Source organism: Musca domestica, unplaced genomic scaffold, assembly GCF_030504385.1.
Source record: "Musca domestica strain aabys unplaced genomic scaffold, Musca_domestica.polishedcontigs.V.1.1 1, whole genome shotgun sequence".
Classification (NCBI taxonomy): Eukaryota; Metazoa; Arthropoda; class Insecta; order Diptera; family Muscidae; genus Musca; species Musca domestica.
This window is the reverse complement of record NW_026712114.1, coordinates 33,665,953-33,686,639: the sequence shown is the minus strand read 5'-3', so window position 1 is coordinate 33,686,639 and position 20,687 is coordinate 33,665,953. Positions and strand designations below refer to the sequence as shown.

General features: G+C 35.0%; 1 protein-coding gene across 2 annotated transcripts in view; it reads left to right on the top strand.

The window, feature by feature from the left end:
• Positions 1-5,085, top strand: part of LOC131800537 (facilitated trehalose transporter Tret1-2 homolog) — a 48,068-nt gene extending 42,983 nt beyond the window's left edge. For both annotated transcript variants that reach the window (XM_059121979.1, XM_059121974.1), the window contains exons 4-7: positions 2,267-2,323; positions 2,382-2,510; positions 2,572-2,816; positions 3,338-5,085. In XM_059121979.1, coding sequence (XP_058977962.1) covers positions 2,267-2,323; positions 2,382-2,510; positions 2,572-2,816; positions 3,338-4,108 — 1,202 coding nt within the window. In that variant the 3' untranslated portion in view covers positions 4,109-5,085. The remainder of the gene's footprint in view (positions 1-2,266; positions 2,324-2,381; positions 2,511-2,571; positions 2,817-3,337) is intronic.
• Positions 5,086-20,687: the final 15,602 nt, after the last annotated feature.

Genomic DNA, 20,687 nt, shown 5'->3' with positions numbered 1-20,687 from the left:
TCATAGGCTGTAGTATCCATTGCGAATTTTAAATACCAAATTTGAAACAATTCCGTCGCTAAAATCTTCAAAATACAGAATATCGGGAGGTACCGCTATTGGAGGCTATACGAAGACGTCGACCTGCGCAGACAATTTTCTGCCATAGGCTGTAATATCCATTACGAACTTGAAATGCCAAATTTAAAAGAATTTCGGTGAATAATGTCGCTCAAAACATGAAAATGTCGAATATATGGGGGCTATACGAAGACGTCGACCTACATGGCCCATTTTTAAAACCAAAAGTCCTGCAGACATAATACACATTTGAGTAAAATTTTATCAACCTACGTCATTTCGTTCGGAAACTAGAGTGATTTCCACAGATGGACAGACGGACGGACATCGCTAAATCGACATAGAATTTTATGCTGATTAAGAATATATGTAAGCTTTGTGGGGTCTAAAATATATATTTCGAGGTGTTACAAAAGGAATGACAAACCTTAAATACCCTCCATGCTATGGTGTAGGGTATAAAAAAGTTTTTTTTAAATGCTCCCAAAATACCAAGACTATTCCTTACCTATCTATATTAAAAAAAGAGTAAAGTAAGCGACTGACTGTCGTACTAAAAAGATGTGAAAAGTACTAAAATATACTAAAAATTGAGTACTTTGTATCGGACAAACGGGATGAGGCATAATTCTGAAATTTTGGAATTAGATTCTCTAATGGAGTGCAAGATAGATGTACCGAAGGGTTTTTGAAAATTCGAATTTTATGCGAAGAGCTAAAAATGGGTATATGGCATAAGTATTCAGGTAGGAAACTACTGTTTATACCCTCCACCTTGGAAAGGAGGGTATATTAACTTTGTCATTCCATTTGTAACATCCTTAAATATTCGTCTTAGACCCCATAAAATATATATATTCATAATCAGCATACAATTCTAAGTCGTTTTAACGATGTCCGTGTGTCTGTCTGTCCGCCTGTCTGTTGAAATCACGATACAGCCCACATTATTTGACGTAGAGGGCCAAAATTTAGCAGAGCTATTTGCATTGTGTCTAGGATGGTTGGTATTGAAAATGAGATATATCGGTCCACGTTCTGGTATAGTCCCCATATAACGATACCTCCCGATATTCAGTATTTTGATGATTTATGCCACATTTTTTCACGGATTTGTCTAAAAATTGGCATTTGTAGGTCATAACGGGTCCCTGAGCGTGTGGCAAAATATTGCATGTATAGGTCTACGTTGTGGTATAGCCCCCATATAAAGGTACCTTCCGATATTCGGTATTTTGATGATTTTTGCCACATTTTTTCACGGATTTGTCTAAAAATTTGTATTTGTTGGTCATAATGGGTTTCAGCTTCGGTGGCGAAACATGGCATGCATGGGTCCATGATTTGATATAGCCCCCATATAACGGTACCTCCCGATATTCGGCATTTTAATGGTTTTTGCCACATTTCTTCTAATGTTTCTTTTACCCTAAGGTGGAGGGTATTAAAAGTTTGGCCCGGCCAAACTTAATGTTTTTTTACTTGTTTTTATGTATGAATGTGGTTTTGTAAATGGGTACTAAGTTTGTGAACTGTACTTAATGGTACTTAATTTGAAATAGCTTGGTTTATAACGAACGGATGAAGCTGGAATTTAGAAATTTGGTATTGGGGTGACTATTGGTGGTAGGTTTGTGATAAAGTGGTGGTTCTAGAATGGCGTATTACAAGTGCTCGAAAAGTAAATGAAGTGTGAGTGAAGGGATAGGGCTGAAATCATCACATTTGATGTAACTATTGGTATCAGGGATTGAGATATGGAGGTGGTTTTGGAAATGGGTACTATAATTGTTTGAAAGGTGCCAAGTGGTACTAAATTGAGTATTGGTTGAAGGGATAGTGATGGAATCCTGACTTTTGATATTGAGGTCTGTGTTGGTATCTGGGATTGAGATATGGATGTCGTTTTGGAAATGTGTACTATACTTGTACAAAAAAAAATTATTGTACTATATTTGGTATTGGGTGATAGTATAGAGATGGAATTCTGGAATTTTAAGAATTCTCAAATTTAAGTCTGAAAATGTACGATGTAGAGAAGTATTGATTTAAAAATTTTGTCAAACTAAACAAACTATGCATTTTAACAGCGAATTTTCGGAATGAATCTAAAATTTTAAGGAGGAATTTTTGCTGACGAAGTATCCGGCTCTCGTTTGTACTATATATTTTTATTATTTCTTTTTTTTTAATTTTTTATTTGCAGAGACCTGGGTTAGTTCCTTATTGGCTATTGGTGCGTTTCTGGGAGCTTTACCCACAGGTAAGATAAAACTTATTTTTCGAATTTTATACCAGAAATTAAAAGATATTTTCGCTAGGTTACATTGCTGACTACATTGGACGTCGTTACACCGCCTTGGTAATGGATATCCCATTTATTGTGGCCTGGACGGCAACTATTTTTGCCAACTCCGCGACGGTCCTGTATTTCGCTCGTTTTACAATTGGTAGGATTTTCGAAATATAAATAAGCTATTCACTTATAAATAAATCCTTTTGATGTTCCAGGCTTGGCTACTGGCAGTTTTTGTGTTGTTGCTCCCATGTATATTTCGGAAATTGCTGAAAGTAGTATAAGAGGCACATTGGGTACTCTGTTCCAGCTGACACTGTCCATTGGAATTCTATTGGTTTATATCATTGGTGCTATGGTCACATGGACAACATTAAGTGTTCTGTGTCTTTTGGTACCGGTGGCTTTGTTCATTGGAATGTTGTTCTTGCCAGAGACACCAACATATCTATTGAAGAAGGTAAGAGGATATTTAAGTTGTATTTGTATACGATTATGACCGAATTTTGCCAGAAATACTTCACTTAAAAATGTGAGATAACCAGACCTCCGAAAAACTCGCTCGAATTTTTATAAAGAGTGAAAATTGCTTGAATTCAAACGATAGCGCTCCTGCGAGCAGAAAAAAATAGAGCAAACTCAATTCATCGTTTTTACTCGAATATGAGTGAGAGCAAAATTCATTCAAAATCGAGCATTTTCTATTCATGCCGGGTACCCTTTTTGTTTTTACCAATCACTCTTTAATATTTCTCATTTACACTCTTAGAACAACCTCTTGATCTATTTTGAGCGATTCTGCTCCCACTCTATTTTTTAAACCGGAGTACTTTCACACAATAGAAATGAGTGAAGAGTACACTCCATAAAAAACTCCCACTCTTCGAGCAAGTTTCGCTCCCGAGTGAGAGTGAGAGCAAATAACTCGTAACTAAATAATGTACCAACATTTTAATACCCTCTCTCCTCCTCTACTTTCAGGGCCGCCGTGGTGACGCCGCTCTCTCGTTGAAATGGCTTTGGGGTCGTTATTGTGATTCACGCACCGCCATCCAACAGATACAAAGTGAATTGGATCAAGCCGGCGGCAATGCCTCATTCTCTGATGTCTTCCGTATACGGGCGGCTCGCAATGGTTTAATTATTTCCATGCTCTTGATGTTCTTCCAACAATTCTCCGGAGTGAATGCTGTCATTTTCTACACGGTGCCAATTTTCAAATCTGCCGGCAGTACATTGGATCCTTCGATATGTTCCATCATTGTGGGCTTTGTACAAGTTGTGATGACATTCACCTCTTCGCTGATGATTGAGAAAGCTGGACGCAAGTCACTGCTGATATTTAGTAGTACCATCATGACCATTTGTTTGGCAATTTTGGGTGCCTATTTCGATATGAAAGACGATGGCAAAGACGTCTCCTCCATTGGATGGCTACCTCTGCTGTGTGTGGTATTGTATATGATCACATTTTCAGTGGGCTATGGTCCCATACCCTGGCTGATGATGGGTGAACTTTTCCTGCCCGATGTCAAGGCTACGGCGGTGGCATTGACGGTAATGTCTAATTGGTTTTCGGTATTTTTGGTAACGAAGACATTCGGTTCCATGATCACAGCCTGGGGTTCGGATATGACATTTTGGTTCTTTGCCTTTTGTATGTTTGTGGCCACAATGTATGTGGCCTTTATGGTGCTGGAGACAAAGGGCAAGAGTTCATCACAAATTCAATCATGGTTGGATAATAAATAAGGGAGTGTTGGAAACTGTGAAAAATTGGGGTTATTATTTTTTTTAATATTTTAAAGATTAGTTGTAAATGAAAAAGAATTTATTTTTTTAATATTATTTTTTGTTAGAGATTTTTATTCTGTAGCTTGTAAATAAACAGCTCGATGCCAAAAAAGAACATGTATATGTTATGATTTGAGAAATTTGAAAATTATAATTATATAAAATATGTTAAAGATTATATATATTTAATTTATATACGTAAATAGTTGTAGATATGTGAGGGTGGAGGGTTCTATTCATGAAGATATTGGGCATATATGTCGTAACATACTTGGATTTTTATACAAACGCAGTAATGCAAAATTTTGAAGTTTTTATTGAAAATTTTCTAAAAGAATTTTTTTGAGAGTACGACGAAGATGAGGAGATTTTGCTTTCATCAAAAGCATTTTAAAATTTTATTAAAGTAAAAATACGGAATACGAGCGAAGAAAAAAATTGTATTTTCTTTGTGTACCTCTCTTTTTTCCCCGAAACTATATTTTTCTTTTACACAATTAAAAAAAAAAATATTTAATTATTGATATTCTTACTGTTATGAAAACAATTGGGCGCCAATCTTCATAACCCTCCATCCTCATTAGTTTTTGTTTTTTTTTTAGTTGTAGTATGAATATTAGAAAATTGAATATGAGACACAAGGAAACTTTTTGGTTAACAAAAAATAAATCTCGAATGGATCTGCTTATTTTATCGGCTCAGGGATTTTTCTCCTTTTCCTTAACTGAATTCTAACGCATCCAAACCGCATAGAAAATGTTTCCTTGTGGGTCATTTCATAGAGTAGTTATTAAGGTAATTATTGTTATTATTTTTATTTTTTTTTTGTTTGTTTTATTAATTTTAAGTTATTTATTTTATACAGGGTGTCCCAAAAGACATGAATGAAAATAAAATAAATGATAAATAAATAACCAATTGGCGTTAAAATTGAATTTTATGAAGTCATTATTTTCTGGAAGAAAGCGAGATATTTATATGTTGCCAAAATGCATCTTAAAAAGGTTGGCCAACTGTAGGGCTTAAAAATCTAAAACAAAAAGTTTCCACAAATATTTACCACCACCACAAGGTAGCGGATATTTTTCCAAAAGAAGGGAAGAAGATCTAATATTTTTAATAAAACATTTTGAAAATGCACGATTTCGATTTTTTGTCAAAATTATCCAAAAAATATTTCGTAAATCCGGTCTTTATAATCACGACTATTGATCAGGATATATCCTTGAAAGAATTTTGTAAAAATCAATGAATTTTGATGAGGATGAAAAATATGTAAAAAAAAACAAAATTTACGTATTCTTGTACAATATTTGAAAAAAATATTTTTTTTTTCTTGGAAAAAAATACTTTACATTTTTTTAAAATTTTATTAAATGAAAGCAAAGAATGTCGGAAATAGCATCAAATTTTAGAATAAGTTTAGATTTGTTCGAATTGGTCACCTTTGGCACGAATTATGGCCTTCGAACGGCCAATTAAACTATCACACTCTGCCGGAATGTTGCTCTGCGGTATTTTGGCCATTCCCTGTGAAGCGCTTGCTTGAGGTGATCGACACTTTGGTATTTTTTAGTGCCAACTTTGCTTTCCAAAATATTCCAGACACAATAGTCCAACGGATTGGTATCCGGAGATTTTGGTGGCCATTGTGCGCTGGGAATAAAGCGAGGAACCTCATTTTGTAACCATTCTTGGGTGGCGCGTGCTGAGTGCGATGGTGAAATGTCAAAGTTATATATAGCCTTAAACATTTAAAAAAATCCACGAAGTCTTGAAAACTTTTTTTTTTTAAATCGATATTTATGAAGTTTCGAAAAATATTTTTTAATTAACCCACAATTTATTTAATAGTCATGACAACTAATGAAAAATCCATTTAAAAAATATTGAAAATACCTTAAGAAATATTTTCAACAAATCTACAAAAAATAATTTTAAAAACCCAAGATATTAAGCTTTAATTTTTTTTTAAAAAATCCATACAATATTTTTTCTAAATAAACTTTTTTAAATTACGATTTATGTAGCCGGCCAAAATTCGCCTCATCGAAATAACGGTTTCAGACCTTGTCTGTTTGAATGCCTGTCTCTTTGGAGCTAATCCGTTCCAGGACATTTGGAGTCGATCTATGGGTGTCTGTCCGTCCGTTCGTCTATCTGATAACTCACGGAGGGAATATTCGATTTGATCCACACATGAGACGTCGTAATCTTATTGTCAAACTTAGATCGAGTTCGGAGATGGGAAATATCGGTCCAATCTTCTGGCCCATTCCCGGCGAAGCGCTTTCATGAGGTGATCGACACTTTGGCATTTTTTAGTGCCAATTTTGTTTTCCAAAATATCCGGACACAATGGTCCAACGGATTGGTATCCGGAGATTTGGGGGCCATTGTGCGCTGGAAATGAAGCGAGGAATCTCACTTTTGTCATTTTTCGGCCACTGTGACGCGTGCTGAGTGTGATGGTGCTGAGTCCTCCTGGAATATGCAAGGTCTGCGGCCAAAATGTTTGCGTGCCCAAGGCTTTAATACATCATCCAAAATATTTTCGCCATAATATTCGGCATTCATTCATGCAACAATCGATTAATACGAGCGGAGAGCGAGCGTCGGTTGTTATGGCGGCCCACACCACCACCATGGCCGGCGTTTGAGTTCTGGTGGCCAACCGAGGGTGCACATATTCAGCTGACCTCTTTGGCAAGAAAACACGATATTTTTGTTTGTTTACAAACTGCTGGACAACGAATATTTTCTCATCGGAGAAAACCAAATTCGGCAGTTCACCACTTTCGGCCAAGCGAAGCAACTTTTTGAATCATTAGAGTCTATTTTCTTTCCGTTGCGGTGTAAGTTCTTGCACTTTTTGGAATTTCAATGGCTTTGCTTGCCGAATGGAATATTGCGATATGTTCAGCTCACAAGCCATTTTTATACCCTACACCACAAGGTGGTCAGGGTATTATGTCTTTGTGCATTTGTTTGTAACAGGCAGAAGGAAACGAGATAGACCCATAGTTCCTTTTGATGATCTGCACAGAATCACATTCTGAGTCGATTTATGCATGTCCGTCCGTCCGTCCGTCCGTCTGTCCGTCTGTCCATGTATTTTTGTAAACAAAGTACAGGTCGCATTTATTGCCCGATCCAGATGAAATTTTGCAAAGATCTTTTGTTTGGCCCAAGGACGAGCCCTATTGAAATTGGAGATAATCGGTCAAAATTTAGATATAGCTCCCATATATATCTTCGTCCGATTTGCCTTTTATTGTGCACCAAACGTGTAATATCAGCCCGAATTATATGGAATTTTGTATATACACTCATATTAGGCCTGAAAATATGTATGCCAAATTTGATCGAAATCGGTTCAGATATAGCTATAGCTCCCATATATTTTGTTTATCCGATTTGTTCTTTTTGTTCGCCGCCGCCGTAATATGCACTATGCAACAACAATATTTGGGAAAATATATCAAATACAGCTCAGAAATACATTTGCTAAATTTTATCGAAATCGGTTCAGATTTGGATATAGCTCCCATATATAACTTCGTCCGATTTACTTTTTATTGTGCACCAAACGTCTAATATTTGTCCAAATGGGATGGAGTTTGGCACTTACGACCGAATTGAGTCTAGAAGCTAGTATGTCAAATTTGGTGAAGATCGGTTCAGATATAGCTATAGCTTCCATATATATTATTCATCCGCTTTGTTATATTTGTTACCCACAACCGTAATATTCACTCCGTAACAACGATATTCAGGGAAATATATCAAATACAGCTCAGAAATATCTTTGCCAAATTTTATCGATATCGGATATAGCTCCCATATATACCTTTATCCGATTTCAAATTAATTGTGCATCAAATGGGCAATACAATTCCGAATTTAAAGATACAAATGCTTCGGCATATTTAGTCCTTTGAACTTTAAATTATAATTATAATCATAGCGTGTATGATTGAATTCTCCCATAAAAACTGTTAATTGTTATGTGGAGGTCTACTTAATTAGCAAAGTGGTGTAGGGTATCATAAAGTCGGCCCCGTCCGACTTGAAGACTTTCGTTACTGGTTCACTGTAATTTTTGAACCATGTCTGCTGATGTTGCTGAGTTCTTCCGTTCAATTCCTTGACGTCAGGCTACGCTACCAGTATCATGCTAACGAGCGATGGTACGAGACACAAAGGATTTATTCACATTTAATTGCTAAGTGGCTTAGAAATGACAGCAGTCTGAAGTTGGTTGCAGATTTTGCATCTCATCCTGTATGTATTTTGGAGGTACAAAAATATATTTTTCCCTAATGGTGGAGCGTATCAAAATTTCGGCCCGCTAAACTTACACCTTTTTTAATTGTTTTTTTTTTTTCAACTTTTATTGTAATTTTTAGGTTTGAATACTTTAATACGATTTTACAAAAAAATATTTTACCATGGAAAGTGGCCTTAAATAAAGAGTTAGTCCAAAATAATTCGACAAATAAGTAACAAAATATTTGCTTTATTTTTATATTTTTTTGTTTTGCTCTCTGCTGCTATTGGACTCACAATCTCATGATTTGTAGTCAAACACAACACTTCATACATACCATGGTTTAGGTTTTTTTTCAAGTCTTACATCTACATCAACATGAAATATGTTTCATGTTTCTAACACTTTATGACTACGTTACTCAATACTTGGTAATGAGTAAAATAAGTTATTTCTAAGGAATAACCCAGTGATTATTCGGCTTATATATCTTCCAAATTTTTTGCTAGGATATATAGGGACTAAAAGAGATAACTTTTTTTAGGGTTTGGTTATTCAAAAATAATTCCATTTTATTGAGTTCCAATTCCCCTTCTGAACACCCTGTAGGAAAAAATTCCTCACTCATTTAATGATATCATACCGGTTTATTTGATTTATTTTATGTTTAATTTCCAATTCATCAGTACAACTATCAGTTAATTATCAATTTTATAGATTTTTATTGCAAAATTAATTACAGTTCTTATCAAATGTCATTATAGAAATAAACTACAATTGTAATTGCAAAAATAAAATAAATTAAATTTCAAAATTCATCTCAAAATTCATTTATTCAATTTTTGTTCATTGGCCTTTAAGTGTCGTCAGCGTTTACATTGACATAGTTATATGGAGGGGAATCGATTAAAATATTGAATTTTTTATGTTTTTTCTGAATTATAGAGTTATTTAGGCTTTCATGATGTATCGCCATGTTATCGCTAGTATGTTGCACTAACTTTAGTTGGTTCAGGAAATGTTAAACACTGTTCGAGAAATGATAAAAACAAATTTGGTATTGAAATATTTTATTTCCTATAAAACTACTGAAATATTTATTGAGAGTTTTTTATGCTTCTGTTGTACGCATTTTTGCAATTGATTGATAACTTATATGAAATACGATTTTTAAAAGCAAGTATTTAGATTTAATCAAGTGACTTGAACAGCGGACTGCCCGAGGTGATTTGAAAACAGGCGTGAGGAAAAAGGAATAAAAGTAGACTCCGAGTTATTTTATGTAAATTAAATATGTGCCAAAGTCATGTTTGAATATTGAAGAAATTAGTGCGAGTTTTGATATGGGCCTAAAATCTAATGATTTACCAAAAATGTCGTTATTATTATTATACCCTCCACCCAAGTATGGAGGGTATATTAAGTTTGTCATTCCGTTTGTAGCACGTCGAAATATACATTTTAGACCCCTCCAAGTATAGATCAGAGGGCTGCAATGAGTATGATTGAGTAGGCTTGATCACACACAGTGGAAATACAATCAAACTCAATCAGTCGGTCAGATGCAACATGTTCATTCGAGTTGCTCAAGCCAAACGAAAAAGATGTGATCAAACATGTATCGATCGAAGTTTTGTGTTCGCAATCAAACAGCTCACATGAGTTATTTGTTTACGAACTTATGTTGAATTGTTCATAACGGGTCGATCATCTATGAGGAGTCTTGTCCGTTTGATTCATCCCAGTTAAGTGAGTGATTTGATTAAAACACAAATGTTCGAATCTGAGCGAAATCATGATTGAAATTTTACTAAGGATTTCATAACTAAAAGCTGTCCCCATTAAAGAAATTGGTACAAATGATATTTAATAAACATACAATTTTTTCATTTTATTTGGGTTTTTGGTATTCTAGACTTCAGTAACTTATTTGAAAAAAAAAAAAAAAAAACAAAATTAAAATTTTTAATAAAGAAACACATCATTGCTATTTAGAAAACTAAAAATGTTTAAATATTTTACAATATTGGTCTACATTTTTCACAAACTTCGATCTTTTCGTTTACCTACACGTGTGTAGTTTCTACTTGCAACAATTTCGGTCGCACTATCACAATATTCTTCCATTTCAAATATTAAAAAAGTCAAAATAAACTGTCCCAACTTGATTAAATGGTTGAATAAACAATGACGCTGAGCGAACTCGATTCAAAGAAGACAATCACGGTTGTGATTGCTCATTAACATTCATGTGTTCGATCAACTCATGTCGCTGAACACATCAAACCGTCTCGAACGCTCATGTTTGATTGTGAGTGAAGTGATTCAAACTGAGCGTTCGATTCGATCAGAATCGAAAACGGTCATTTCATTCAGATCAAACTAAACGAATGCATCAACAAGAATCATGTAAGAAACCGAGTATGCTTGAATTTTTGAATACTCATTGCAGCCCTCTGGTATAGATATTCTTGATCAGCATAACATACTATGTCGATTTAGCGTTTGGCCGTTTGTCCGTCCGTGGAAATCACTCTAGCCTTAATAAGATTTTACTCATATATATATATTAGGTCTGCAGGAATTTTGGTATTGAAAATCGGCCCACGTTGGTATTTGAAGTTCATAATGAATACTACAGCCTAAGACAGAAAATTGTCTGTGCATGTCCACGTCTTCGTATAACCGCCATATAACGGTACCTCCCGATGTTCGGTGAAACTCCCCACCCCTTCGAAAGTGATAAAACTAACAAGTAAAACAACATTAAGTTCGGCCGGGCCAAACTTTTAATACCCTCCACCTTAGGGTAAAGGAAACATTAGAAGAAATGTGGCAAAAAACCATTAAAATGTCGAATATCGGGAGGTACCGTTATATGGGGGCTATACCAAAACGTGGACCTATAATTACAATGTTTCGCCACACAAACTAGGACCCATTATGACCCACAAATACCAATTTTTGGACAAATCAGTGAAAAAATGTGGCAAAAACCATCAAAATACCGAATATCGGGAGGTACTGTTTTATGGGGGCTATACCAAAACATGGACCCATACATGCAATGTTTCGCCACCGGAGCTGGAACCCATTATGACCAACAAATAAAAAAAAAAAACTAAAATACGAATATCGGGATGTACTTTTATATGGGGGCTATACCACAACGTGGACCTATACAAACAATGTTTTGCCACACGCTCAGGGACCCGTTATGACCTACAAATATCAATTTTCAGACAAATCCGTGAAAAAATGTGGCATAAATCATGAAAATACCGAATATCAGGAAGTAACGTTACATGGGGACTATACCAGAACGTGGACCGATATATCTCCTTTTCAATACCAACCATCCTAAACACAATAAAAATTGCTCTTCTAAATTTTGACGCTCTACGTCAAATAATGTGGGCTGTATCTAGATTTGAACAGACAGACGGACGGGCAGACAGACAGATGGACAGACGGACATCGTTAAATCGACTTAGAATTTTATGCTGATTATGAATATATATACTTTATGGGGTCTAAGACGAATATTTAAGGATGTTACAAACGGAATGACAAAGTTAATATACCCTCCTTTCCAAGGTGGAGGGTATAAAAATCCTTTTATCATTCCCTCGAAGGTCTCTTAATATGGTCCTTATCAAATACATTGCACTTTTGATTGCAACTAGAATTGCTGTCATATTTTTTTATTTATATTTCTCCCGAGATTGACACATAAATTTCTATTTGAGGGGCGTTTTCCATAGGAATTGCAACAATATGCAATTTTTTTGCTCTGATAACAAGGGAGGTGTCATTCGCGCATTGTTGTTGGCTATTGTTGGTTGGTCATCGAGGGTTATCATGCTGAATAAAAGAATTTCATTCCAATGATTGTTTACAAATGATTGATTGATAGACGCCAGATTTTTATAAAAATGTTCCATTGGGGTATTGTACAAATTGATAAGTTGTTCTATTTTGGAGGAAATGGCGCAGTTTAGGTCAACTATTATTGCAACTGGAAATAAGTGGATTTTGTGAGTCCCATCTGTATGGTAGTTTACAAATTCAAAATCTTCTCTCTTTTGTGGATCTCTTAAAAGTAGGCGTGTTAGTTCTGGGTCAATAGCTGAAATTAAAATGTATCACTGGGGGGAGCAATTGTATACACTCTATTCTGAAATACTGCCGAGACAGGAAAAAGTTAATGATCAAAATTTATTTTGGGAAGTATAACAGTTGGGCGCCATGTATACTACCACGAAATATTTGATGTTTCCTTTCACACATTTAAATAATCAAAATGGAATTTATATATCTTATGTGGAACAAATACCTTTAATGATGATTATAACCACAGCTCTCGTATATATTTGATACCCGATCAAAATGCGTAAATATTGCTAAAGGTAGTCCCAGCTGGAAACCAATTTTTAAAATTTTTAATTAAACACAGATATTTAAAAACAATTAAAAAACATTATGTTTGGCCGGGTCGAACTTTTAATACCCTCCACCATTGGGTAAAGAAAACATTTCTATATAAAAGTATCTAATTTCAAGCGTGTTCCATTTTAAATTACAAATACCAGTAAGACCGTTTCGAAAATGCAGTTCAATTTTTCAAAAAAAAAAAAAAAAAAAAAAAGAATCATAAAGTGTGTGAGTCCGTTTTAGGGGAGGGGGCATAACAAAAAGGGTACCTATATAGACAACTCCATACTACAAATATCGTTGGGTACCGTTATATGGTGGTTAGAGAAAGACATGGACCAGATATTCAGTGTTCTGCCATTGGAACGAGAACTCTTTATATACTGCAAATACCAATTTTTGGACAAATCCGTAAAAATATGCGGTAAACATCATCAAAATACCGAATATCGGGATGTACCGTTATGTAGGGGGTCTTACGAAAACGTAGAACTATACATACAATTATTCCGCCACCGGAACTAGAATCCATTAAAAACTATGTCGAATATTGTGAGGCTCCGTTACATGGGAGCTATACCAAAACGTGGATCTATACATACAATGTTTCGCCAAACGAGCTAGAACCCATTTCGACCCACAAATACCAATTTTTATACAAATTCGTGGGAAAATTTTTCAAAAATCATAAAAATACCGAATATTGGGAGGTACCCCTGTATGGGGGCTATACCAAAACGTGGGTCTATACATAAAATATTTCGCCACTTGATTTAGAACCCATATTACCCTACAAATTCCAATTTTAAGACAAATCCTTGAAAAAATTGGCAAAAAATCATCAAAATACCGAATATCGGGATGATTAGAAATATATATATATATATATATATATATATATATATATATATATATATATATATATATATATATTTCTAATCATCATAAAACTCTAAGTCGATTTAACGATGTCCGTCTGTCTATTGAAATCACAATACAGCCAACGTTATTTGACCTAGAGCTTCAAAGAATATAACAATATTTCCAAGATATTTGTTTCTTTAAACTTTTTATTAAAATATCCACGATATTAAGGAAGTCATTGGGACCACTATTTTTGGTTGGGAGGCCCATGATTTTTTTTTTTCTAAAATCCACAATATTTGGTACTAATGTCCTTGAAAGAAACTTTCTTAATAATTTACAAATTTCGTCTTGAAAATTTTGGATTATAAAATCCAAGATTCTTTGTTCAAAGTTCCTTCAAACATTTTTTTTTAATTTACATTTCCCTGTTAAAAGTTACTTGACAACATTTTGTTCAAAATATCCACGATATTCGGAACGGATGTTCTTGAGATGATTTCCTTCCAATCCAGGATTTTCGGTTTAAATTCTAAAAAAATTTAGCGAATTTAAATTTTTCGTTAGGGAGTTCTGGTAACTAACATATTTTTTAAATCCACGATTTTCTGCTAAGAGTTACGTGATTTTTTTTGTTGAAATGTTTAAATATGAATATGCTTTAACTGATTTGAAACCTCAGACACGGTGCATGTCCTCAAAATACGTATGGTGGCTTGGTTACCATATAACCGGCCCTGCCCTAAATAAAAATACCTAAAGCCAAAATCCTAAAATTGTCACCTTGTATGCAATGCATTTTTCGTCTACCGAAATAGGAAAATGATTGATAACACGATTGTGTTTTTAATGACAATTTTGCGTAAACTTAACTTTGGCTCAATAACAATTTGTTTGCGTGCGCTGTCTGGTGCGCTTTGTTGACCGGCCATTTACATGAGTCGTCAATATTTATGAGCTGCATACTAATTAGTTTTATGTGCCGCGACACACGTTTAGTGTTTGCCCATGACCTTGGCAATGAAATGGTAAGTTGTCCGAAACAGGGGAAGTAAATTACAACGACAACAAGTTGTCTAGATCTTTTGAATTGAGGGCATTAAACCTGAATAGATTTATTTGTTTAATAGAACATGTTTATATTTTAAAAGATGAAAGGTTCGACTATATGAAGAACAAACGATATATAGTTGAATATATGGGAAGCTTTTATACGACCCGTCATATGAAAATCTGAAATTAGTTTTCGAAAATCATTAAAAAATTTATGTAGAAAATTTGGGTGTGTAAAATATTTGTATTTCCTATAAAAAATATATAAAAATTTGTATTTCCTATTTACACTATTATATTACAGTTATGTGTTTTATATATACAGGGTGAGATGAAAAAACTGCAACCATCAAGTGAAGTTAGAATACTCCACCATTTAAATGTGAATAAATCTTTTCTGTCTCGTACCATCGCTCATTACCGTGATACTGGTAGTGTAGCCCGAAGTCAAGTGGAAGTGGACGGAAGAACACAGCAACATCAGCAGAAATGGTTCGAAAAGTAATGAAGCGACTTGATCGAAACCCGCGTCGCAGTGGACGAAAAATGACTCGTGTGCTGAACATGTCACAATATTCCATTCGGCAAATATTGAAAAAATGAGCCAGGGTAAGACCATTAAAATTCCAAAAAGTGCAAGAACTTGCACCGCAACAGAAAGAAAATAGACTTAACAGAGCTAACGAATTGCTTCGCTTGGCTGAAAGTGGTGAACTGCCGAAGTTGGTTTTCTCCGATGAGAAAATATTCTTTGTCCAGAAGTTTGTAAACAAACAAAATTATCGTGTTTACTTCCCAAAAAGGTCAGCTGAAAATGTGCACTTTCGGTTGGTCACCAGAAATCAAGCGTCGACCATGATGATGCTGTGGGCCGCCATAACAGCCGATGGTATTAATCGACCATGGCATCAGAATAAATACCGAATATTATCGCAAAAATATCCTGGAAGGTGTATTAAAGCCTTGGGCACGCAAACTTTTTAGCTGCAGACCTTGGACATTCCAAGAGAACTCAGTACCATAGGACTCAGCACGCGCCACCCAAGAATGGTTACAAAATGAGGTTCCTCGCTTCATTTCCAGTGCACAATGGTCACAAAAATCTCCGGATACCAATCCGTTGGACTATTGTGTCTGGAGTATTTTGGAAAGCAAGGTTGGCACCAAAAAATACCAAAGTGTCGATCACCTCAAACAAGCGCTTCGCCGGGAATGGCTCATAATACCGCAGAGCAACATTCGGGCAGCGTGTGACGGTTTCATTGGCCGTTTGAAGGCCATAATTCGTGCCAAATGTGACCAATTCAAACAAATCTAAACTTATTCTAAAATTTGATACTATTTCCGACAATTGTTGATTTCATTCAATAAAATTTAAAAAAATGTAAAAATTATGGCGTTTGACTTTATTGCAGTTTTTTTATCTCACCCTGTGTAATGTACATATATACAGGGTTGCCCATATTTGACGGACCCATCTGGCAACGCCATAACTTTTGACAGAGATGTCACATCGCTTAATGACATACCGCGTTTGAAGCGTCAGTCCAAGCTGATTTTTACCATGAACCAATACACGCCACGCGAGCGCTCTGAAATAGTTGAAATTTACATTCAACAGAAGAAGTCAATTGTGAAAACTCAACGTGCTTTTAGAACATTAAAAAATGTGAGAAGTGCGCCTTCTAAGAACACCATTAAGCGTTTATACGAAAAATTTTTGACTGGTAGGGCTCTTTCTAATCCGAAGAGGCCATATAAAAGTTGACCAAGGCGATCGGCCGAGAATATCGCTGCCGTACGAGCCAGTGTTGAGAGGTCTCCAAGAACATCCCAAAAACGCCGTTCTCAGCAGTTGGGCATGGCTCGGTCCACTTTACAACGGATTATTCGCATTGATTTGCATTTGTTCCCGTACAAAATTCAATTGACGGAAAGAATGTGGCCTGTGGACAAGCCTCATCGATTGGAATGGGCCCAAAGGTCCGTCGAATATGGGCAACCCTGTACGTATATCTGTCGCCAAAACGACTCTTTTTAATTTGTCAATTTCTAATTATTGAAAATTTTTATACCCTACGCCATAAGATGGTCAGGGTATTATGTCTTTGTGCATTTGTTTGTACCAGGCAAAAGGAAACGAGATGGACCCATGGTTCCTTTTGGTAATCTGCATAGAATCACATTCTGAGTTGATTTATGCATGCCCATCCGTTCATCCATGTATTTTTGTTGCATTTATTGCCCGATCCAGATGAAAATTTGCACAAATCATTTTTTTTGCCCAGGGACGAACCCTATTTGAATAGGGGATAATCGATCAAAATTTAGATATAGCTCCCATATAATCTTTGTGCGATTTGCTTTTTTTGTGAAGCAAACGTGTAATATCAGCCGAAATAGTATGGAATTTTGCACATACGACCAAATTAGGCCTGAAAATGAGTATGTCAAATTTGATCGAAATCGGTTCAGATGCAACTATAGCTTCCATATATCTTGTTCGTCCGATTTGTTGAATTTGTCACGTACAGCCGTAATATGCACTACGTAGTAACGATATTCGGGAAAATATATTACATACAGTTCAGAAATACCTTTGCCAAATTACATAAAGATCGGTTCAGATTTAGATATAGCTCCTATACATATACCTTTATCCGATTTCAGGTTAATTGAGCACCAAATGGCTAATACAAGCCCGAATTGAAAAGGCCTCGGAAAATTTAGTAGAAATTGATTCAGAGGAGGATATTCCTCTTATATAATAGATTCTTTGGACATTAAATTATAACTATAATCATTGTTAGTATGATTTAATTCTCACAAATTCTTCACAAAACTTTTATTTGCTATGTGAAGTTCTACTTTAGGACTTTCTTTACTGTTTTTTTTCATATGTAAATTATATTATTTAAGATTTTATTTATTTTTTCACAAAAATTAACACAGATCCAGTGCAATATTCCAAGAGCATATAGTATGGCCCTTTGAATGGTTTTTCGCTTAACAATGTTTTATATAAATCCTGGCACTCCATAGCACTAAAAATGTGGTCGATCCTGACACTATTTTGGGTAAAAAAATTCAAAAATTAGGACCTATCTTCTCTTCTTCTTCTTCTATATCTATAAAAGAGGAAAATGTTTGTATGTTTGTTTGTTTGTAATTTATGGACTCGAAAACCGCTGAACAGATTTTTCTGAAAATTTGCATGTATACTGCAACATCGCCTGAAAGTAACATAGGCTATATGCATTTTTGAAATTCCACTTGGAAGTGGAGATATAGCATCAGAATCGGAGGTACCTTCCAAAATTTTAAATTTTGTATGCACATATCTATTGATCGATTACAGATACAGTCTCCAAATTTGGAATGCGTAACGGAATTTGGAAAAAAAATAAATTTGGCAAATTATATTTAAATCGGTTCAGATTTGGATATAGCTCCCATATAGAATTTCGGCCGATTTCAAGCATTTGATGCACCAAACACGCTATGTATCCTAAATTTCAATGAAATTTGAAACGTGTGATGGATTTTATCTAAAAAAAGATTTCCCAAATTACATTGAAATCGGCTCAGATTTGGATATAGCTCCCATATACATTTTCGGCCGATTTCATGTATTTGGTGCGCCAAACACGATATGTATGTCCAATTTTAATGAAATTTAAAATAAGTAACGAAATTGGGAGAAAAAATGAATTTGTCAAATTATATTGAAATCGGTTCAGATTTGGATATAGCTCCCATATATATTTTCGACTGATTTCATGTATTTGATGCACCAAACACGCTATGTATCTCTAATTTCAATGAAATTTGGAATGTGTAGTGGAAATTAAAACGAATATACATTTTTCAAATTATATTGAAATCGGTTCAGATTTGGATATAGCTCCCATATATATCTTCAACCGATTTCGTTTATTTGATGCACCAAATACGATATGTATGTTCGATTCCAATTAAATTAGGAATGTGTGACGGGATTTTGATTAGAAAATAAATTAGTCAAATTATATTAAAATCGGTTCAGATTTGGATATTTGGATGGACTAAATTTGGTACGCAAATACATTTGTGAAATTATATTCAAATTCGCTCAAATTTGATTATAGCTCCCATTATATTCTCGGCCGATTTCACATATTTGATGCACCCAAAGCGAGAGAGACGAAATCTGGCACCAAATTATATTGAAATCGATTGAGTATAGCTAACATATATATTTCGGCCGACTTCATACATGTTATACACCAAACACGATATATATGACCGATTCCAATGAAATTCAGAATGTGTGGCGGAATTTGGTTATAATAATAAATGTGATAAATTAATTGGAAATTATTTAAGATTTGGATACAGCTCCCATATATATATTCTCGGCCGATTTCACATATTTGACGCACCAATTTCAATAAAATATGAAAGTTGTGGCGGAATTCGGTGTAAAAGTAATTTTTTTAAAATTATATTTAAATCGGATCAGATTGTGATATGATTTTAATAAGAACCATTGACCCACAACGCTTCAGGCTAACACTAAACCAGTAAAGAAAGTCCTAAAGTCGGGCGGGGCCGATTTTATGATACCCTACACCACTTTGCTATTTAGTAGAACTGCGTATAACAATTAAAAGTTTTTATGGGAGAATTCAATCATACACGCTATGATTATAAGTATAATTTAAAATTCAAAGGACTAAATATGCCGAAGCATTTGTATCTCTTAAATTCGGACTTGTATTGCCCATTTGGTGCACAATTAATTTGAAATCGGATAAAAATATATATGGAAACTATATCCAAATCTGAACCGATCTCGATAAAATTTGGCAAAGATATTTCTGACCTGTATTTGATATATTTCCCTAAATATCGTTGTTACGGAGTGCATATTACGGCTGTGGGTAACAAATACAATAAATCGGATGAACAATATATATGGGAGCTACAACTAAATCTGAACCGATCTTCACCAAATTTGGCATACTACCTTCTAGACTAAATTCGGTCGTATGTGCCAAATTCCATCCCATTTGGACAAATATTAGACGTTTGGTGCACAATAAATGGTAAATCGTGCGAAGTTATATATGGGAGCTATATCCAAATCTGAACCGATCTCGATAAAATTTAGCAAAGGTATTTCTGAGCTGCATTTGATATATTTCCCCAAATATTGTTGCTACAGAGTGCATATTACGGCTGCGGAGGACAAAAATAACAAATCGGATGAAAAACATATATGGGAGCTATAGCTATATCTGAACCGATTTCGATAAAATTTGGCATACTTATTTTCAGGCCTAATTTGGTTGTATGTGCAAAATTCCATACTATTCGGGCTGATATTACACGTTTGGTGCACAATAAAAGGCAAATCGGACGAAGATATATATGGGAGCTATATCTAATTTTTTACCGATTATCTCCAATTTCAATAGGGTTCGTCCTTGGGCCAAACAAATGTTGTTTGCAAAATTTCATCTTAATCGGATAATAAATGCGACCTGCATTTTGTTCGCAAGAATACATGGACAGACGGACGGACGGACGGACGGACAGACGGACTGACATGCATAAATCAACTCAGAAAGTGATTCTATGTAGATCATCAAAAGGAACTATCTGTCTATCTCGTTTCCTTTTGCCTTTTACAAACAAATGCACAAAGACATAATACCCTGACCACCTTGTGGTGTAGGGTATAAAAACAATACAACAATTGATTTGAAATACACTTATTGCGGGGAAGGATGTTGCTACCTCGAATTCACTAATTGCAATAGAAATGTCACTCAACTTCAAAAAATTGCAGTTTCCTGCACGTTTGGTATTTGCTATGAAATAAATAAATCCAAAGGACAAACCCTTCTTGTATGCATGTCATGTTACTGATTT